General features: G+C 50.0%; 1 protein-coding gene and 1 long non-coding RNA gene across 4 annotated transcripts in view; one reads left to right on the plus strand and one right to left on the minus strand.

The window, feature by feature from the left end:
* The window catches only part of Tbxas1 (thromboxane A synthase 1), a 153,632-nt gene that overhangs the window by 12,495 nt on the left and 118,683 nt on the right, over positions 1-22,454 (minus strand). The window contains exon 10 of one of the 3 annotated variants that reach the window (XM_010631671.3): positions 11,101-11,794. The exons of the other annotated variants lie outside the window; for them this stretch is intronic. Within the exon in view, the coding sequence (XP_010629973.1) occupies positions 11,444-11,794 (351 nt within the window). The 3' untranslated portion in view covers positions 11,101-11,443. Of the gene's footprint in view, positions 1-11,100; positions 11,795-22,454 lie in introns of those variants that run through there. 3 annotated transcript variants of the gene reach the window in all.
* LOC117286356 overlaps positions 8,572-22,454 on the plus strand; it is a 119,381-nt gene continuing 105,498 nt past the window's right edge. The window contains exon 1 of the long non-coding RNA XR_004517506.1: positions 8,572-8,866. This is a non-coding gene — a long non-coding RNA (uncharacterized LOC117286356). The remainder of the gene's footprint in view (positions 8,867-22,454) is intronic.

Genomic DNA, 22,454 nt, shown 5'->3' on the forward strand with positions numbered 1-22,454 from the left:
GGTTGCACCTGCTGTGGCGGAAAGAGTCTCTGGGAAAAGCAGGCACCTGAGTCAACTTTTTGGAGTAAAGGGACCCACACCTGCACATGGGCCTAACAAGTGACACACTTGGCCTTGTGCACCATGGTCAGGTGGCCAAGGCACCAGTCTGGGGCTTTGGATTGGGAGAAAGCAAAAGGAGCTTTTCTCCAGCAGGGGAGCATTAGCCCGAGCTGTCCGTGGCTGCCTTCTGCCTCGTGGAGTAATGTGTGGGAAACACCGGTTGGCTGGAGAAAGAGACTGAGAGACTTCCCAGTGCCCCTGGAGCTCTGGCTCCTGTTGGCCTGGCACAGGTACCTTCCAGCGAGTTCTCATTTGGGGCCACTGTTAGCGATATTCTGAATTCTGCAGCCGCACAAATCTTTTAAAAAAAAATCTTAATAAATGCAAAAATGTGAAAGTAGCTGCAAAGTAGCTGGGTGTGGTGGTGCACCCCTGTAATCCCAGCACTCTGGGAGACTGAGGCAGGAAGATCGTACATTCAAGCCCAGCCTAGGCAGTTTAGCGAAACCCTGTCTCAAAAAATTAAAAAAAGGGCTCAGCACAAAGGCCTTGGGCCCAACCCTAGCCCCTAATAAAGAGAATGTGAAAGAAAAGGGAACAGAAGGGAAGGCAGGAAGGGAGGGAGAGAGGGACAGATGATGTAAGAAGGAGGCAGCTACATACATAACAATAGAGAAGAGAGAACCGCATCTCATAAAAAAATTGAATCTGGGACGTGGTTCGCCACCTCCAATGGTGTGGTTGGCTGTAAGCTGCCAGGACTTGTCAAATAAAGAGAACTGGTTAAGATGGGCTAAGGGCATTCTGTTACAGTATCAGTCTTCCTTCCTTCCTTCCCTGAGTTTGGCCCGGCGCCTCTGGACAGGTCTGCTTCTCCTCCACTCGGGCCTGGGCCCTGCTCCCAGGGACGCGATGCCTGGTCTGAGGGACGCAGGGCACGGGGCCTCTTCTGAAGCCTGGGTCCCCCAAGTGCCGCCTCCCCGCGGCCGGGAACAGGGCTTCGGCCGCAGTGCTCCTGAGCGAGGCGCCAGCAGGGGGCAGCAAGCGCATGGCAAATGAGGGCTCCCTAGGCCCGCGGACCTCGGAAACCCTGGCGTCCGCGTTCTCGCTGAAGGTGAGGAAACACGAAACGGAGGAAACCTGCAGCCCAGAGTCCCCCGCAGAGGATGTCTTCGGGGAGTTAAACAGGCAGCACTGGGCCTGTTATGTGAAGTACACGGGAACCCGCGGGAGTGGAGCGGCTTCCGCGGCAGCCTTGCCTTTCCTTGCCAGGACTTGAGCAGGTCGTGCTCACTGCCCCGGAGCTCTGTGTCAGGGAGGGGACAGGACGGACGCCCACACGCCGGAGGCGCCCGGCCCTGGAGCTCCGCCTAGCGGACTGCGAATGAGATGTGGGCCAGAAGGGAGGACGGAGACCGGGACACTCATCCAGACCTTTGGGGCCTCAAGCTCCAGGAGGAATCCACGGCTACACCTGGGAACGCAGTGCTGAAAAGCAGGTGGATGCTGGTTCAAACAAAGCAGTGTAAAACAAGTATCCTGTTGATGGGAAAATTGGAACCCGACTGGATAGTTGATGCTTTTAAAGATTTAGGGCCTGTCTTGGTTTTGGGAGATGGTAGCATTGTGGCCATGTTTTAGAAGAGTTCTCGTTTTTAAGAGTGGTATACTGAAATATTTACAGACAACACACAAAGTCCGGGGAGGAAGAGGAAGAGAAAGTGGAGGAAGGATGGGAAATAGCAGCGCATGACAGGTGTGGAGCACTCGGTTCTCTGAAGTAGCCTTCTGATTTGTATCTGTGAAGATTTTCCACGATAAAAGTAAAACTAAATAAAAATGTCAGCGATGACAATGACTAGCCTAGCTTATGCAGGAACTCAGAGGTGTGTGGAAAGAATCAGATGGTTCTGTCAGGCTGACCCAGTGAGACATGTGACGCTGTGACCTGGCCCAGGGGAAAGGTGTCCTTTCGTGGGTGACTTCTTGGGCTGCTGTGCACATGGAAGGGGGCTGCCAGGAAGGGAAACAGAAAAGATAATCAGCGTGCTACATGGCATCCAGAATCTTCCCCCAAAATTGAGGGAGAGGGGCAGAAATTATTGTGAATGAACAGGGGAAAGGGAGGAAAGCTTAGTGAAGGAAGTGCCTGTTCTCAAAGTGCATGGTGGTGCACATCGGTAACCCTAACACTGAGGGAGGCCGAAGCAGGAGGATTGCAAGGTCTAGTCCAGCTTGGCGACTTACTGAGACCCTGTCTCAAACAGAGTAGAGGTTATAGCTTGTGGAGAGCAGATGTGAAGAATGAGGCCTGATTGGCCTCCTCGGCGAGCACTGAGGAGAAAGAGGGCGTGCAAGCGTGCAGGCATGTGGCAGGGAAAAGTAAAACACCTGCGGTTAAGTTGTTTACCCGGAGAAGTACTAAGGAGGGTGGGCGACAGAGGAATCCTGCAGAATTAATTGCTCGTGCCTGTGTCTGAGTGAATAAAGCCAAGGTCCACCAGTCATTTGGAGCTTATGTGAAAGAGAGACCTGAGCTCCCCTGCCTCAGATTTTAACCTGATTCTGTGTCTCTTTATTTTGCATCTCTGTCACCCCTTGGTCAGGTTTGAACTCAGCTCATAGGGTGGTTCCTACAATAGCTCAGTGCACCCTGGGTTTGAGAAAGAGAGAGAGGTCCTGTCTTCGGAAGAAAAGGGACTGGGCTCACTCTGCATGTTGAAGTGTCTACAGCCAGACAGAAAGACTAAAACTCCAGGCTTCTTGCTGTCCTGTGTCCACCCTGGGTACTGCTCTTGGTCCTGCCAGGGAGGCAGAAGCAGGGCTGTCAGGATGGATCAGCCCATGGTCCATAGTCTGGACCATGGGCTGGGTTGCCAGGACAACTGTTAATGATGGTGACCACCCCTCTCATAGGGCAGGGTAAAGGAGACTGTGAAGATGTGGTGTCCTGACAGGCAGTGATGCTTCTGTTTGGACAAAGAGCTGGGTGAAGTGGTGCTTGCCTATAAACCCAGCATGGAGGAAGGCTGAGGCAGGAGGATCACAAATTCAAAGTCTGCCTGGGCAACTTAGCAAGACCCTGTCTCAAAAAATAAAAAGACCTGGGGGTGTGGCTCAGTGCACAGATCCTGGGTTCAATCTCGAATGCTGAAAAAAAAAATCTAAATAATTCTACAAGGATGTTTAGGAAGAAAGCAAGTCTAAAGTCCTACCAAATTCATTTCAGTTGGGACTTATTTTATAAAATAATAACTGAAGCTTTTAGAAAGTTGGAAATAAAACAATTGTGAAAAGTAGAAATAAAAAAGTGTAGTCTTTGCCTTGTAGTTTATAATCCTAAACCAGAATTCCTTAGTTTTCAGAGAGACTTTCATTTCTATTTGATCCTCAGTGGACCGCAACTTATACTTTTATTTCTGAGGTTCCCAGTCTTCTAGTGTTGTATTATATGGGGTGAGATCTGTAAACCAGTATTGAAATGCAGTAGACAAACCTGATGGGAAATCTATTGATAAAGCCTTATAAGTAGAAAACATCACCTTTTCCTATTAATCCTGCTTTTCTATGGTTAGAATCTGTGCATCATTTTTTTCTAAAAGCTAGACATATGGGTGCACACACACAACACACACGGGACAGGTGTGCAGATACGATCTGGAGTACAGATGAGAAAAAGTAAAATGTCATTGCTTCCATAAACATTTTCCCTAGATAACCAGGGACCTAATAGAAAACTTAACATTTCCCTATTTTGCCAAAGGACTTAGAAGTGGGGGTGGCTTCAGTATTGCTTCCCCAGCAGCACCAAGTAGCATTTACAGGGGCTCCCCACCCTGCCAGCCTTGCAGCAGGGAACCGGAAGTCCCTTCAGCAAGGGGAAGGTGGGGGCAATTCAGCTGCATGCAGAAGGAAGATTCACGCACTCTGATTCTTCAGGCAACTTCAGACCCCAATATCAAACCTTGGAAAATGTAGTGACCCTAGCTTTGCCCAAACAGGGCAGCAAAGACCCTGCCCTGGCAGCCCGTGTCCCAGGCTAGCCCTGCGCTCTCTGGGCGAACCCTGAAGCAGGGCCGGGCCTCCTCACTAGCCCATTCTCCAGCCTGGCGCCCCGAGGTCCTCTCAGCTGTGACAGTTTGCTTTTGAGATTCCGTAGCTATGTCGGTGAGATCCATGCGGTCCAGGGAGCTATTTCAGGCTTGGCGTGAGGAGCCAGCTGGGGGTGGGGGGAATCTTTTATCAACATCTCTGGCTTCCCTAGCAATGCTCAGCAAGTCTTACATGCTAGTTTAAAAATTTGGCAGACTTAGAAATGTGTCTGTACTTTAGAAAAACAATTAGGAGAGCGTACAAAGCATCTATTTATATCTACTTTAAAAGAAAAGTGAACCCACACAAAAACAGGGATTATCCCAGGTGCTCCTGGCCATGGAGGGATTAGGCAGGTGATGTAAGGAAGCCTCCACGCACATGCGCACACCCAAGGATGTGGGCGCCGTGGTGCTGGGCTTCGTGTATTGTGCTGACCCTGTGTGCAGTCCCTGTCTTCAGGCTTCGGTAATCGCAACAGGACTTAGCCTTGTGCATCTATGTACCATTCAGTCCCCAGCCACACCTCGAAGGAGGTAGGGTAACTTTTGGGGTATCTTTTTTGGGGGTACTGGGGAACAAACTCGGGATCGAACTTGGCACCTTGTACTTGCGAGGCAGGCGACGGCACCACTGAGCTAAATCCCCGGCCCTTCTGGGGTCTCTTTTATAAGTGAGAATAAATCCCAGACGTTCAGAGGTCAGATAACTTGTCTGTGGCCTGCAGATTCCAGTCCTTTTCCATGATACCCCGGCTCCCCAGGCCTCCTTTCCTTCTCTCCAGCCTCTGTCTTTTGTCCTTTCCTCTTGTGTATGTTACGGAGCAGTAGCAGGTGTCCAGAAACTTACAGCACAAACAGAAGTCGGGGGCTCAGGAGTTTCCACAGAGCAAGCACACGCTACGTGCTGGTGGCTGGACAAAGACGCAGAACTCCGAGGCATCCCATGGCCTGTTCCTGTCTCGGCCAACTTGGAATGGAGACAACTTAGGCCTTTTCCTTGTGCTTTGCATCGGTGGACTGTCTGGTCTTCTTCAGCTTCTTTCGCTCCACACTGCATGTGAGAACCACCCGTGCTTTGTACGGCTGTGATGTCCGTGTGTGACCGCTACTAGCACAGAGCTGTGCAGTCATCTTTTCAAACGGCAGTAGCTGCTCCTAGTTTGTGGCCTTTCAGGAAAGCTGATAGGAACATTCTTTCCCTCCCTTCTTTCTTTCTTCCCTCCTTTCCCTGCTTCCTCTCTTTTCCTTCCTTCCTTCCTTCCTGTCTGTCTGTCTGCAGTACTGGGGATTGAACCCGAGGCCCTTGCACTGGGCCACATCCCCAGCCCATTTTTATTTTTGTGTCAGTGTCTTGGGAAATTACCCAGGCTGGGCTCCAATCTGTAATCCTCTTGCCTCATTCTCCCAGAGTGCTGGGATTACAGGCATGTGCCATAGTGCCCTGCCTTCTTTTTTTTTTTTTTTTTTTTTTTTTTTTTTTGAGACAGGTGATAGGGTTTAGCTGGAGAATGTGTCCCCGAAAGCCTCCTGGGCTCAGAGGCAGGGCTTTCAGGAGACGATTGGATCATGAGGCTCTGTGCTCACCAGTGGATTCACCCACTGATAAGTTCAGGAGTTGAGTGTGCTGTTAGGAGGGACCATGGTGGGGAGGTGGCTCCTCTCTTCCTCTCCGCTTCCTGGGTACCATGATGTGAGCAGCTTTCCTCCACCCAGGCCTTTCCACCGTGTCACTGCTGTCCTGGAGGTGGCCAACTAGGTACTGAAAACTCTAAAGCCCATGGGCCCAAATAAGCATCCCTCCTCTCCTTGGGGGTGTTGGATATTGTACACTAGTGATGAGAAAATGACTAGGACACAGGGTGTCCATAAGTGACCCAGGCTGGCCTTGAACTCCCCATTCCTCTGCCTTAGCCTCCCAAGTAGCTAGGATTATAGGTGTGTACCACTGTGTCGGGCCACTGAGAATATTCTCAGGTGTGGTTTTTGGTGACCATAGGCACACATTTCTTTTGGGTATGTATCTTGGAGTGGAATTGCTGGGTCATTAGGGATGTCTATGCTCAGCTTTAGTAGATATTCCAAACAGTTTACAGACTGATGGTCTGTGCTGTCTAGAATTATGATGAATCAGTTAGAAAGCAGTGTGTTGACATCCTAGTTTTATTTACTCTATGGCCTCCACCCACCCACTTCCTCTACCCCCTCTAACATTCTGAAATTTAACCATTATCTCTGTTCCAGGAAAGGGTTAAGAGAAAGAAACAGAATTATTTTTGGGAGCAGAGTTATTCCTATAGTGTGGGGTAGGAACAAAATAAGACACATCTGATAACCTAATTTTAAAAAATTGTCCCAATTATCAGATGCAAGCTCTCATAAGCAAAAATGCATTCTGGTATCAAATAGATTTGTGTCTTTGAATTATGTGCTGCTCTGTAATATTTAGGGTTCTGTCCATACCAGCACACATTATTCACAGGTGACTCTGATGCTTAGAGAAATGAACCCCTCAGTAAATGATGCTTAAATCTCCTGTGCATTTTCTCTGCACTGGGGCAGGAGTGAGCTGTGCTTAATTTGCAGAAAAGTTTTTACTCACTGCACAGACAGTGCTGAGCAGTGTGTGTGGAGGGTTGGAGAGAGACAAGATCTGATCCCAGAGCATGCAGAACTTACTGTGTGTTTGGGAAATCATCTGTGTTCATTCAGAGATTTATTGTATGGTGGAGTCGCTGAAGTGTTCTGAGGAGCAGAGGAAATGTCGTGAAGATGGTGCTGTTTTGTGATCTGACGATGATGCTGGAGTGGTTGGAATAGCAAGTTGGAGAATGGGTCAGTGGGACGTGAAGCTATTGCAGGAGTCCAGGCAAACATAATGAGCTCCAGGCAGTGGACCTCCACTCCAACCCGGACCCGCCTGGAACACTCAGATGTGCGCAGTCTGGACTGAGCACAGGAATGGGTGTTGTTTTCAAAGGCCCCCAAGGGATTCTGCATGCAGCCTCCATATTGGAAAAGCTGCCAGGGGAAGGGGCTTGGGATAAAAGGATCAAGGAATGAAGGAGGAAAAAGCAGTCCCCAGGCTTTGCTCCTGGGTGGCTGAAGGAGCAGGGAGGAAGTCATTGCCCTGGGGGCAGCAACTTCTGTCTAGAAGTGGGAAGGCCTCAGCCACACAGAGGTGGCCAGGGGCAAACAGGACAAGCACCAGAGCCCAGGACTGACCCTTCAGTGGTGCCCAGGAGAAGATGGTAGGGCTACTGGAAAGTAAGGGACCCTGGACAATGTCTGGGACATTTCCTGCTTGGGAACGGGGGAGGCAGGACCTGGAAAGCCAGTGTGCTGTCAACCAGAGGAGAGGCCAGAGGGAGCATCGGGGGTCAGAGGCGAGCAGGCAGACCCGGTGACTCTCATCACAGTCACATGTCTTTGAGGCAGCAGGCGACAGAGAAAAGGGCTGTGCAACTCCATGTCACAGCTGAGTTTGGGGCCAGGTGTTGGTGGAGTCCCACAGGGACTGTGACTCAACCCCAGGTTGGATTTCTGAGCAGCTACAACTTAGCCCATTAGGGATTTTCAAAAGTAGTGACAAAGCATCTGGAAAGGTCACTGAAGGATGTGACCGATCCTCATCAGTGGGCATGTGATGCGGGTGACCCTAAGGTGCCTTCTGGCTCTGATTGGTCTGATGTATGATGGCCACTCCCATCTACCCCAGGGCAGCCTGGTGACCTCAGTGGAGCCTAGTCACTCTACCAGACCGAGCAAATGTCATGGGAAGGTGGACGGGTCAGCTCGCTCTGTTAGCCCGGCCCACCCCACGTCCAGCCCTCCTTCCTGTGCATATCTTCTTGATAAAGCAGCCTAGAGTCAGAGTGCGGCTCACTCACTGTTTGGGGAAATGGTAAACAAAGATAAGAGCTTTGAGCACTGGAATTTATTTTTTTATCTACTCGCCTAAAAGCCACTGCTGCGTGTTAAATTTAGAAGCTGGCTCCAGACCCCTCCCTGCCCTCTGTTTCCTGCCTCCTCTGCCACCCCATTCTAGGAGCCAGCCGGGACTCCGCTGACCGTGGAATATGAAACGTGTTTGCAAAGCCCCGGAGCCTTTCGTGTCTGCCTGCCTGGATGTTTATAAAAGTGGATCATCACAGGGGCCAGCAGGCAGGGGCCATTTCCTCTCCTCCCCACTCGTCACTATTGCAGTGGCAGCCAGCACCACCCAAATATTTACCCACATGTCCTCCTAGGCAGAGCCTGGGGTGCTTCTGTCTCACGCTGTCACTGGGGGACAAGCCCACAGGAGGTCACAGCCTTTCCTGGGGACCGTCTTGGGTTTATCTCCCTTCTGCATGCCTGGACTCTGTCATTGAATAGCACTTAAATCCCTTTGCAATCAACTCCAAGGACCTGGAGAAATCCTTTTGTTGGCCTGGAATTCTTTTGTTTTGAATATAGCTTGAAATAAATGAGCCATTGTCTGGGCTCAGAATATTCTGGTTGGAAAGAGATCTCCACTGTGATGCAATTTATTGTAGCAGGATTTTTTCCAGCTCAGCTTTGATTCCCTCTTGCCCGCTCAGTCCTTTCTCACAGCTCAGGAGATCAGTGGGGAGAGTTGAGCCCAAAGTGGAAAAAAGAAATAAAAACCGAGGATCGTGTTTGCTCAAGCGTGAGGTCCAGAGACCTGAATGGAGTCTGGTCCCAGAGTGCAACGACTGCCAAGAAGAGAGGTACGTTTCTGGGGCCAGTTTAGGAGAAAGAGACTCATGTTGCTGCTGGCACTGGTGATCAGTCATATGACAATAAAAAGGAAAGAGAGAGAGGCTCCAGGAGCTCAGCCACAGCCCAGAGAGGTGAAGGGACTGCCCAAACCACACAGCAATTCAGAGGCAGAAGCAACAGTAGATCTGGACATGGGTCCAGCACTGTGCTTTCTGTCCCTCTGCACTAGAAAGAGACAGGTTTATCCACAAAAACCAAGATTAAGGAAAAAATATCTAAGGGACACATAGATGGCGTTTTCAGTGTTCAAGTCATGAGAAATTGTGGAGCACACTTTGCTTTTTGGTTTATTGTGTGAAAGTTACTGTGAACTTGAACCATCGGCTTTGCATTTCTTTCTACTTTGTGCTGCAGATCAGTACTTCAGTTTGCCCAGTCTTGGGGGCTCTGCTCATAGGCTTGCCAAGTAAACCACAGGACAGCCAGTGAATGTGAATTCTGGATACACTGTGACAGGCTGAGTGTCCCTAAGAGCTGCATGCTGGAGCCCCCACCCCCGGGTGATGGTATCAGGGGTCAGTTACGGTTACAGAGGGACACGAGCATGAGTCCCAGTGGTGGGCCAGAGACGGCATGCTTGCTTTCTTGTTCTTTCTGTCTCTTCTTTGGGGCAGCACTAGGAAAGACCAGGTATCAGTGCAAAGGTGGCCATCAGCTGTGCAGGAAGCAAGGTTTTACCAGGACCTAAGTCTGCCTTCGCCTTCCAGGCCTCCAGAACTGAGAGCCATAAGTGCCTATTGATTAAGCAGCAGTCTGTGGTTATTTGGTGTTAGCAGCCTCAGCTAGGGAAAACCAGAAGTTACTAGAAGTACTTTAAAAAATACTATAAATACATCCCAAAGATTGCATGGTATATTCTTATACTTGAAAAAATATTATTCATATAGAATGTGAATTTAAGTAGATACTCTTTATTCGTGTCTGTTAAATCTAGCAGCTATAGGGGGTACTGTTCATGCTAAATTATTTTGGTTATTTTTGGAGCCAGGGTGTCTCTATGTAGCCCAGGCTGGCTTCCAACTAGCAGTAATCCTCCTGCCTCAGCCTCCCAAGTGCTGGGGTTGCAGGTTTACATTGCAATGTTCATACTAAGGTGAAAGAGATGCAACTGGACCAGAGCTCTTAGTGGTGTGAACCAAGGAACAAGTCCGGAGCAGAGTGGACAAAACTCAGAGTTAGGTGGGTTCAGCCCTCCCAGTATGAGTCTGGACCCACAGCCCTGCAAGGTCAGATAGCCCTCACTTTGCACACACAGAAATTCTCACTCATTACGTATAAAAGAATAATTCCATCAAATAGGCTAAGCTTTAAGGCAGATCCAACTTTACTTAAGAGTAAGTTTTCAGGTAAAATATAAATCTAAGGAGTAGTTCATCTTTTCTCTTTTATAATAAACTCTTAGGGATTTTGAGCTATGTGATCAGAAGGCAGAATCATAAATGAATGGGCAGAGATGCACAATCTAGCAGGCCCTGCTAGAAGACATAGGCAGTGACAAGCCTCCCCGAGCCTCAGTTTGCTCATCTGTAAAATGGGGAGAAGTCATACTCAAAGCATCCTGGTCAAGAGCCCTCCTTAGGGTTCTGTGGGGGTTTCTTACGAGGCACTGCTTGTGAGTCTTCTTCAGGGTGCATACCAATCCATCTGTTTCTAAGGGGCCGTGTAGAAACCATATTCCTGGAGCAGACGTGGAGGACACAGTGCGTGCTGGGGTAGGGGTGGACGGACTACTCCATGGGTCCTCCCCACCCCGTGACCTCACATGGCCACTGTACATGGGAGAGGGGTGCGGGTGGAGAGCTGGGTACTCCCAGCTAAGGCCTCCCATCTGTAGGGCAGCCGGCCTGTGGCCCTCAAGCCCTGTCACAAAAGTCACCTGGGGCACAATGGTCGCCCATTCCATGGCCAGCCCCTCCTCCAGACAGAACCGTGGTGCTTTCGGGCTTTAACCCAGTCCCCGTTGGGTTGTTCTGCTTTGGGTTTCTTATCTCTGCTATTGGGCCATTCTAATGTGGGATGAAACACCAAAAAGGTGTCACCACTGCCAAGCCCTGTTGATAAAGGGTCCTCTGTGGATGTGTGCTGTGCCTGTATGCGTTTACTGACTGACTGATTCTCTGGAGAAATCAATACTTTTTTCTAATAAAAATTTCATCTGTTCTATAAGGATCCACTCAGCAACCTGCTGGGTTCCCTTGCTGCTGAGCTGCTTCCCCTCTACCCTGACATCCTTGCTGGCTGGTGTCGCCTTGTGCCTGCTGCATGGCCAGGATGGAGATGGGCGGTGCACAGTCCCTGGGGAGAGGGAGCCCAGGGGACGCTCTGGGGGCAGAGGGGACTGTGGGCACCGTGGAGGCCAGGACCTCCATGGTGGGCAGAGGAGTATGAAGATCTCCCACAGAAGATGAGGCTTCTGCTGAAGCAATTTTCACAGAAGCATTTGTGTTCTCTCACACAGAAACAATAAAAGCACTTAAACAAGGTTTTGGAACAACACAGAAACGAGCTCCCTCGCCGCCCACCATTCATTGCCGTTTTATTGGTGCGTGTTTCTCTGCCGTTCCTGCCCGTCTCCAGCCGCGTCCCAGCCCAGGGACTGTGACGGCAGCACCTGCTAACCATGGTGATTTGTTTTGGCCTCGGATCTTACCGAACCTCGGGTTTCTTTTGTCTTGGTGTCTGCTGCCCCGGTCACGTGCCCAGCGAGTGTGTGGCCCTGCGGCCCGAGACACCCCCAGTGCACCCCACACAGGTGTCTCAGAAGGACAGCCCGAGGGTGATGGCAGGCAGGGTCCCTCCAGGTGTCGGGGTGATGGTGTCCCAAGGAGGCCTTGTGGGGTGGCAGGGCAGCTGGCTGCAGGGAGGTTTGCGGGATCCTAAGTCCAGAAAGCAGCAGAGGTCAAGTTCATAGCCACACAAGCAGGCAGAGAGGGGAATGACAGGAGGGAAGCGAGGTGTAGAGGCGGTGGTGCAGAGGGAGTGGCCTGATGGGGTGGGTGGGGCTGAGCTGGGGCCTTTCGGATCCAGGTCAGGCAACCTGGCTCTAGACGAGGGTATGAGATGAGCATCTGTGTCTCCCAGGGGACGCAGGAGTGGGACTCTCTGGGGTCTGTGAGGGTTGTGTGCCGCTAGACCGGAAGCAGGTCTGGGAAGCACCTCTGCGTGGACAGGCTGGAGTGAATACCCCACCTCTATGCTCTTGGGGTGCTGCTTTCATGGGGAGACACAGGCATTGGGCACATTCCTGCAAGGCTGCTAGAGCTGCCCGTAGACCTAGACCCCGCGGAGTGTGGGATGGGGGGCTTCAGGCTGGGACGACCTCCGAGCCTGGCTCCGGGTGAGGGGCAGGAGCGGACCAAGGGGGCCATGGTTTGAAGCAAAGCTGAAGGCCTGCAGGAGCACTTGCTGACCGTGTCTGGCAGGGCAGGCAAGGGTGGTCCTCTTGTGGCATTTCACAGAGTTTTGCTTTACAGATGAGCAAACCAACTCTGAGGGCTTGTGCGTGAGGTCAGCAGGCAAAGACAGCAGAGTCAGGCTTAAAGAGGGGCTCGTAAATGAAAGCTCAAGTCTCCTGGATGCCAAAGCCTGTGACCATGAGGGAGAGGCATGGGAGGAATCGTTTTCTCAACAAGGCAGGCAAGGCTGCACTTGGCACTCTCACGACTCTTTGACTGTGACGTACAGATGGCTAAGGATCCAAGCACCATAGATGCTTAAAATCAAAAGGCAGAAGCCTAATATGGTGGCCCACATCTGTAATCTCAGCACTCTGGGAGGCTGAGGCAGGAGGATCATAAATTGGAGCCCAGCCTGGGGCAGTTTAGCAACTTAGTGAGATATTGTCTCAAAATATAAACGAAGGAATGGCTGGGGATACAGTTGAGTATGAAGGTCCTAGGTTTAATCTTCTCTACTAAAAAAATAAAAATAAAAAATGATTTATAAGGTGGGACAGAAACCTAGCCCTAACACATAAATGGACCCTCTTGGGACCACAGAAGTTGGCAACAGGAGGGCCCTGGGCGAACGGGGCAGGCAGGACTGGGGGCCTGCAGTGTCCATGGACCCTGGCCTGGAGAGAGGAGTGTGCTGTGGGGCTCTGCTCAGCTCGCCTGGGAGCAGCCCTTGCGCCAGCCTCATGGGTCCTCTTGGACCTGACATGGTGTAAAACACAGGCTGCTCCAGCTGGCGAGGGTCGTGCTCATCCCACGTGGCTGCAGGGCTGGGGCAGCTCTTTGGGAAGGGACAGGGCCACCTGAGATTCCTGAGCCCTTGCTCGGTGTGCTTAGCCGGAGAGCATTCCAGCCTCATTCTTCACCTTCATCTGGGGTCCTGGCCTGGGCCCCGGGAACAACAACCACCTTACCTACTGTCTCTGCAGCTCAGTGGGGGAGGGTCCCAGACCGATTGACTTCCCCTCCTCTCTGTTACCTCTCTTCTCTGACCTTAGCTGGCCCTGCTCAGAGTCAAGGAACAGTCCTAACCTGCCTGTTAGAAAACCACCATTCCTTCAGGGCGGTGCACTGTCCTTTAGGGTCTGGGAGATCCCCAAGATCCCCATGGTCTTTTAGGCCAAGGTAAAGATACCTGGTCCACCTCCTCTCATCTCTAGGACTCCCAGATGACTTAGTGTCCTGACATATTTTACTAAAAAATATGTTCCTGCGAGAAAACCAGGGCAGTGATCATATAGTTCCAAAGCAAAAATGTCTGGAACTAATTTCAGAAAGCTTTTAATGGCCCCGCGAATTACCTTGCCTTCTGATGAGTGATCTTAGCAAAAGGATTCTGTTGTAATCAAACTTGTATTTTATAATTAGGTGAATGTTTTAGGCTTGGGGGCCCTGAAAATGGGTTTCTGTGAAATCAGGACACAGGGGGAGACCAGACAGGCACAGTGCCAAGGAAGTGGCCTCAGTCCTGAGCTTTCCCATCAGAGAAATGACCAATCATGTGGAGATACGCGGTGAGATCAAAATACTATAAACTGTGAATATGTAAATAAGAACATTTAGTATAGTAAAAACACATTGCCATGAAGCCCCCTCACTTCCCTGTCACTTCAAACACTTATCTCATTGTCCTTGCCCCTTTCTGAACCAGCTCGGGAAGTCCTCTTTCCTGAGTGTCTTTATGACTCATGATAAAAAATCCAGTGAATGCTGCCTCTGAGCGCCATCCCACAGAAAGGCAGGCGCATTAAAAACATGACGCTGTGTCCTCATCCATCTCATTCGCCAGACCTGACACCATGTGACTTCTGGCTCTTCCCCAAAGTCAAAATGGCCATGAAAGGTCAATATTTTGAATTGTCTGGCTTTTCAGATAGCTCTGTATAATGGGAGCAACAATTTGGAAAATTTGACCACAATAGCAAAATAAAAAATAATAGAGGTACTGCTCTGTGCTGAGTGCTTTCCATGTCATTTGTTTGTGACAGTCCCACGTCACAGCCTGGCACCTGGGAGAGCACTGTTATTGCCCCCTTCGGCAGGCGAGGCCCATAAGCTTGGGGAGGACCCATGTTGTCACCAGGGTCACAGGCAGGGCACAGGGTCCGGCTTTGGTTTGAGTAAAGGGAGTTGGAGCCCAAAGGCACGCTGAGCCCTCAGCCCACCTCAGCATGGGGTGGGTGCCGGTGACATTGGCAGGAGGGCCGTGGGGCCCGCACGCGGCTCTTTGTGAGTCTTGCTGTGCACTTGGGGGGCTGCTGGCAGCTCCTGCTGGGGCCAAGAGGGACCAAAGCAAAAGTGTCTCCTATGGCAGGGAAGGAGAGTGCATGATCAGTTTCTGTGCACATGGACCAATGAGCTAATGAAAATCTTGGAAGCACCGGGATTGGATGCTAGGAGCTGAGGCGACCTGCAGAAGGTAACATGAAGAGCAGAAAAGGAGCTGTAAGGACAAGGGTTTCTTTGGAAACTATCACAACTGGAACAATGCACGTGGAGTGGACAGCTCTGGAGAAAATCCAGAGGGTAGGTACCACACGATGGTACCACGCTACAGCATTTGGACTGAGCATGGCAACATACACAGATTCCTGCCAGCTTCCTTGTTTGCAGGCCATGCTGCTCGGCAGCCCTGTGTCCTGATGACAGAGCACAAGAGTTGTAGAAAGAAGACTGGAATTCTGGATTTGCTATGTGACCCGAGGAAAATACTTAACCTCTCTGAGGATCTGTGTTTTCGACTCTAAAAGGGAGTATTTGTGATAGATGCCCACATACTTCCTAGAGCAGGGAAAGGGCAGCAAATATGTTACTATATTTTCCTTATGTCACCAGCGGTGCCAGTCCCAGGGGAGCACAGGAAGATTTGCTGCGGAGATCAAGAGGCATGGAAATAGTGAGACTGGCTCTCACCAGGGAGAGGCTAAAGGTCAAAGGGTGAGAACCCAGATGAATGAGTTTCAGTGTTGATTTAAGCTAGGCGGACACCCTGGCAGTGATGTGATTGGTTCAAGTCAGAAATGATAACAAAGTTGGAAATTTGAGAAGAATAACAGGTGACAAGAAAATAGTATGCAAGCAATATAGGTACATAGAATGCAGCAGAAGTGGATCCCAGCGCTGGTATACTAGAAAGAGCGGCAGAATGAAACTAAAGGGCAGGCTGGGAGTGGGGTGGGGTGGGGCTACATTTTATTAGTTTGGCCACAAATGAACAGAAACAGACTCAGAGGGTCTTGTAACTGATCTGACATCTTTCCTCATTTGTCATGTGGTTTTTAAAAACTGCTCTTCCCTCTCCTGAACTGTGATCTGCTAACACAGTGTTTTTTCAAAGTGGAGGTGGTGGTGATCCTGCAGGGAACTGAGTTTAATGTAGGCGTCCAGACCAGCATTAAAAAAGACAGAAAAGCCAGGGCAGTGACACACATCTGTAATCCCAGCACTCAGGAGGCTGAGATGGGGACATTTGTGAGTTCAAGACCGGCCTGAGCTACTGATCCTTGGCAGCGCTGGTGGGAAACCTATGGCAGAGGTACGGCAGTGGGCATGCAGAGCCTTCCCGCCAAATCACCCCGCAACCAAGCATCAGATACTCAGGTTTAATTGCAGTGTGGGCCCTTGGCGATAGATAAGAGGGTTTTGGGTTGTAGTTTGGGAACTTGGTCTCTTAAAGGTTCGAGATCACTGCCCAGTATAATCTGTTCCCCTTGATTCTGTTAGTGCTCCTGGGCGCACCAGGCTCCCCCATAACAAAGACATTTACGGTCCCAGAGGTCAGCCTTCCCAGAGTGACAGCCCCTTTCTTCCTGCCAGCAAAGATCCAGGCCGGGTTAAACTGCCCATGAAAGTTACTACAGAGTTGCCAGATTCATCAAACAAACAAGCATAAGCAGCCAGTTAAATGTGAATTTCAGGTGTACAGTGACTAATTTTTTAGTATAAGTATATCCCAAATAGTGCACGAGCTGTGCTAAAAAACAAGCCACTGTTTATCTGAAATTCAAATGTGACCAGATGCCAATATTTTATCTGGCAACCCTAAGTAAGTAATAAACAAACAGCAAACAGGAGGGAAAGTTTCCGAAGATTAAGGCCTTTAAATGCCTCAAACTACAAAACTTTGTGTTTTAATATGATCATAAATTAGCAGCTGTCTGGCATTATGCAAATTTATGTTAAGTTATTCACTCTCTGTCATCATGCTCCAATAAAAATTGTCTATATGACATTTAGGGGAAAAAAGACGTCTTCTGATAAGAGTTCTCGCCCCTCATCTTGGCGGAGCTGATCACCTTCAGCTCTCCTGAGTCACAGCCCCAAACCTAGAGCCAGGCCCCTTGTGAGTGACTCAGGATTCCCCAGAACAGTCCCCAGAGTGACCAGGGACTGCTGTCCCCCATTTTAGTGCCTTTTGGAAGAAACACAGCCTGGTGTTGACAGGAACGTGTGGCCCTGCCACGCAGCTGGACACAGCCACCTGCGACGTACCATGCAGAATAAAGACCAGGTTCACCGGACAGCCATGTGCTGAGCTTCGAGGAGGACAGGAAGCCAGATGGCCCTGGGGAATCCATGACAATTGCCAGGCCAGGCTGCTGGCAGCAGGGAGGCAGTGCAGGTGAGAGGGACTCTTCCTGGCAGGGACGGGAGGGGTGATCCTGGTCATACTGTGTGTGCCTGTCCTATGAATGCAGGCTCTTCCTGCCCTGGAGGTGGGCAGCAGAGGACTCCACACTCACCTCCCCTCCTCCTTACCAGAGGGGACTGAGTTCTTAAGACACCTGGAGAAGCAAGCATGGGCCTGGGAGCTGGGAAGCCCCACAGACTCAGTGTGACCCTGGGCCATTTCTGAGTGCCATCTGCCGCACTTTCCTCATCCACAGACCGAGGGCTTTATACTGGCTGATCTCCAAGTTCCTCTCATCTGTGACGTTCATTCATTCCACTAACACCAGGCACCTATGATGTGCCTGGATGTGACAACAAGGGACCCTCTGCTCATTGTGCTGGGCGATGGGCTTGTATGGAGGTCAACTCCACTATGAGGAGGGGAGGGGACAATGCGACAGGAAATCCCTGTAAAGATCCACTGTCACCTTATGGAAATGACTAAAGGAGATAAATGCTGAGGGGAAATCTGTTGCTTTCTTGGTTACTGGTTCTCCAAGAGGAGGAATGGGGGTCCAGGGCCTGGCCCAGAGGAGGTATCCAAAATGCAGCACCCGTGGGATGGCTTAAACCACAGACCACGTCCCTCTGCAGTTGGTTCCCATGGGAATGAATGAATAAATCAGAAAAACCTGTCTGTATCTGCAGAGGTTCTGCAATGTCACATAGGAGACAAGATATGTAGGCATGGGAGATATTGTCCTTTTCTCATGTGTAGACAATAAATTCACAAAAGAGGTTAGGTGCAGTGGCGCACGCCTACAATCCCAGCACTCAGGAGGCTGAGGCAGGGGGTTCACCACCAGTTTGAGGCCACGCCTGGGTTACATATTGAGTTCAAGGCCAGCCTGAACTACACAGCAAAATTGTGTCTCAAAAAAACAAAATAAAAAGTCGGAAAAGGAAAGCCAGTAAGGAAAATAACCAGATACCATAGAGATGACAGGAATGGGCAAACTTTGTTTTGCTAAATTATGACCTACATCACCAGAAATCTCATGAGCCCAGAGAAGATACCTGTAAGCCTTATTTAGTGAGTGCTAGGTAAGTTTTGAGGGACAGGGAGAAAAACTCAACTAGATACAGTGATAAGTGATAAGTTTGGCATATGAATTATTCCCGAGGGAACACATTGTCTGTCTAAAACCCCAGAGATAGGGTGAATAGAGGAATTCCTGATATGATGGATCTTACAAAGGAAAAAAACTTACGTTACATGGAAATGTCTACAGAATTTTATATTAAGCAGCCAGTGGCACACAAGAAGAATGTAAATTTGTCAAAGGTAAGGTTAAAAAGAAACGCTGTGCTTCTTGCCTTAAGGGTTTTTTTCCCTTTCTTTTGCTATGTATTTTTATGTTGTTTGATCTATTTGTTATTAAAGTAAATTGATTTCTTTGTATTTTTAATGTCAAAGATAGCACATCTTGACTTCTGACATTTCTTAGTTGCCCAGCACTGAAGGTCCATGTAAAAAAGTCATTTATTTGGATGTTGTCCTTAGAGACTTGGTAACAACACCGAGCAACTCTGGGGCCAGTAGATTCGGGTCAGACTTGCCCTTTGCCCCTACCTTGGCCTGGCCACTTAATCTCTGATTACGGATTTCATTCTCATTTTTAAAATGAAGGAAAATTATAGAAGTGACTATTAGAATTGCCTGGTTTAATTGCAAGCACAGAGCATGTGTTCGTTCTATAATTCTTCTCATTGTTATTATGTTTTTGATAATGCTGGGATCCAACCATGGTCTTGCCACTCTACTATTATAGACAGCTAAGTTAGGTAGAAATATTATAGGCAGTCAGACAGGATTGGGCCCTCGAGGGAGTCAGTGCAAAAGATGAAAATACATTGCCACCGTGGCCGGAGGCGCCTCTGCTAAAAGCCAGGCCTCAGGTAAAGATGAAATGACCAGGCCCACATACTTCCTCTTGGAGTGAGAAAAGTGGTAAGACCTGGTCTAATGAAGTCTAGGTAGACATCAGTCCCCTCAGTGGGTGACCAAGACCTTCAGACTTGTCACCTTCCCACGTAACTCGCTTCCCTGTTGGATCACTATTACCTAAGTGACTACGCTTGTCACCTTATTGGTTGATCATAGTTTTAACCCACATTGTACCCACGTGGTTGTGATCTATAAAACTTTCCCTGTAAAGTAGAGTCCTTGTCCACCCATTCCGGTCCCCTCCCACCTCTCGGGAGCTGTGTCTCTCGATAAATATTTTCTTACTCTTAACTTCTGTTGTTCCTTAGAATTCAGTCTTCGATTCTGGGGAGCATGAACTTGGCATATCTGATATCTAGCAGGTTGGGAGTTATATTTCCACTATATCAATTGAAAGTCTGATATCATTTCTATATCACCACCACTGAGCTAGACCCCAGTTCTGTATCATTACATTGAGCTTCTATCACTATCATTATCAGTGTTACTTGACATTGAATACTTGATCCCCAAGGGTCACCCTTTGATAAAAAGTTAGAAACAAGATTTTTCCATAGCAGGCCTTAACATAGCCAGCATGGGTACCACAGGGCTGCCGTTGGCCCAAGCCACCCCTCAAAATTGTACAAGAGACTCAGTTTATGAAACCCAGAATCAAAACCACGGACAGAAGCCAGGTGTGGTGGTATACACCTGTAATCCCAGCACTAGAGAGGCTGAGGAGGGAGGCTCGCTGGGAGGTTGAGGCCGGTCTGGACCTTATAGCAAGGCCCTGTCTCAAAAAACAAGAACAAAAACACTCAAACCACCAAAAGGTGTGTGTGTTATGAAACTGGAGAGATTTCCATTACACACTTCTAGGATACCTCAATTTACTTAATCTTCTTGGTTAGCAGAGCCTGCTGCTTTTGACTGAGGTCAGATTTATTTAACACATAAAAATTATTGTAAATAATTACAGCACTCCATAAATGTTTACTGTTATGAAGGTGGTGGTCTCTGTCATTAGTATCTTTAAGGTCTACAAATCTCTGATCTGTGCCTGGGAATTGTCAGATGAGATTTGCACAGGGGAAAGGATGAGAGAAAAAAGGACACTGTCCAACCCATGCCCACAGGCGGAAACTCCTGTCTTACTTCTGAGCCACAGGAGTCCTGTGCCCGATGTCCCTGGGCTTTGGTTGCCTGTGGAGAAGGAACCCCTCACACATTCCTGCAGGTCAGATGGCCTCTGGGGCTGGGCTGGGTGTGACTTCGAGAAAGCAGCCACCCTGTGGGTCTTGGCAGGGGTTGGATTGTGGCTCTCACAGCATGATCACAGAAGGCCACCACCCCCTGATAACCTCGGAAGGGACTTGGTTAGGCAGCAGACAGCAGCTCTGGTCATTCTTCACAGAGCGACAAAGTCCTGTCAGTAGCAGTGCCACCCAAGTTCAGCTGGCATGGATTCCTCCAGACACTTCAGCTGTCTCTTAGGGTCCCTAGGGGCATTGGAGAGGCCCAGACCTCATTCCAGACCAAATCACTTGGCCTGGGGCATGAACAGAAGGAACACAGAGGACCTGGAGCTGTGACAGTGCCTCTAATGGCCAAAATCGCACTGTGCCCAGTGGAGGCAGGCTTCTAACCCTGTGCAGCAGAGTCTCTAAGCAAACCCAGCCTCCACTGCTTCAAGAGAATGTGGGGCCTTGGGGGTCTAGTTTCCTTCCCAGTGGAAAGGCGGGGGCGGTTCCACAGTCTCAGGACACAGGCTGCTCCTCTCCGCCCATCCTTTCCCAGGACTCATCTGCTGTGGGACGGAAGTGGCCCTTGGTATTGGTCAAGAGCAGTGGGCTGGCAACGGACTCCAAGAGTGGGTGAGCAGCCGCTTGCAGAGATAGCACTTGATGGGCAGAGGGAGCCTGGGGTGTAGGCAGTGAGGCTGCATATGTCTTGGGTGCATGCTTGGTGCTCTTCAAGGAAACAACTACCGGGTGGTGCAAGCAGGGAGCTGTTCGGGGGGATGGAATCCAACAAGAAAGCCAGGGGTGGCTGGAGAACTTCCTGCTGTGAAGGAAACACGATCACTCACAAACGAAGGTGAAGAAAGCCCCGGGGAGTGTGCGCAGAGGCAGAGAGCAGCCCTGGAGTACAATGTCCATGTCTCCAGAATGTTCTTGTCTAAACGTGCTAAGCCTCCAATGTCCAGGAGTATCAGAGGAGAAGGTGCCCATCTGTGATGCATGTTGCACTGTATCAGCCAGGAAGGAAGAGAATTCATGAAAAGTCATGGGATGAAGGACAATGCCACAACAAATCCAGGACCTGCCAGGAAGTCAGAGCGGTCGGACAGAGCAGATAGCATTGAGGGACAGGCTTGGAGCTTGGAACTCTGAGCGTTCCAGACAGTGCCGAGACGATCAGACTCCATGTACACTGCAGGGGACACGGGTACCAGCCCAAGCGATGCCCCTTCCTAGCATGTCCAAGTGACTAGGTTATTTGTCCTCTCTGCGCCTCTGTTGTGGCAAGTCTTCTGTGTCAGCCTGGTGAGGCTATGGCATCTGCTGCTTTCTCCCAGCTCTCCTCTCCATGAGGCCAGGAAGGCATTCTGCAGAGAGTGAACCCCGTCATTCAGGACCATAGGGGAGATCACCCTCAGTGATGTGGGGGACCCTGATCCACTCAGCTGAGAGCCTTCAGAGCAAGATCTGAGGTTTCTTGGAGAATAAATTCTGCCTGGAGGCTGCAGCTTCAGTTCCTGCCCGACTCTCGCAAACTGCCAGCCTGCCCTACAGATTGCAGACTTGCCAGCCGCCACAGTCCGTGAGCCAATGCCTTAAAATAAACCCCCTCTCTCCTCACAGTTCCACTCTGCCATAAAGTGGGCTTGGTGACAGCTCTCACTGCGTGGTGCACGGTGAGGAGCGAGTTGACTTTGTGTATAGAGTGCTGAGCTTAGGGTCTGCCATCGTCTGCCCAGCATTGCTGACAGCAAAGACGAAGGAGCTCTAGTCCAATCCCTGCCTTTTCCAGACAAGGGAACTGAGGCACAGGGAGAGGTGTGATAGTAGCTAACTCACATGCAGTGTCGGTGCTGCTATAAACACTGAACGTGGGTAAACTCACTCTGCGACAAGCTAATGGGCCACGTGTTACAGGAACGCGAAGGAACAAAGAGAGTATGTCGGTGACCCACACCGCTCTGCTGCTGAGTGGCAGCCCGGTGTCCCCACGTGCTCTCTGGGCGGGGTGGGGGACCTAGTGCCAGGCCGGGGCTCCTGCCTGCTCTCTGGGACTGGGCTGAGCATGCTGGGCCCAGGTCTCAGTGCAGGAGGCTTCTTGGCTCAGGTACCAGCTGAGAGACCCAAAGAGATGCAGGCCATGTCATTTTCGTTCTTCTCCATCTCCTCCTCCTCCTCCTCCTCTTCTTGTTCTTGTTCTTCTTCTTCTTCTTTTTTTTTTTTTTTTTTTTTTTTTTTTTTT

The sequence above is a fragment of the Fukomys damarensis genome, unplaced genomic scaffold (assembly GCF_012274545.1).
Source record: "Fukomys damarensis isolate Sample0158 unplaced genomic scaffold, DMR_v1.0_HiC HiC_scaffold_16, whole genome shotgun sequence".
In the NCBI taxonomy this organism is placed as follows: Eukaryota; Metazoa; Chordata; class Mammalia; order Rodentia; family Bathyergidae; genus Fukomys; species Fukomys damarensis.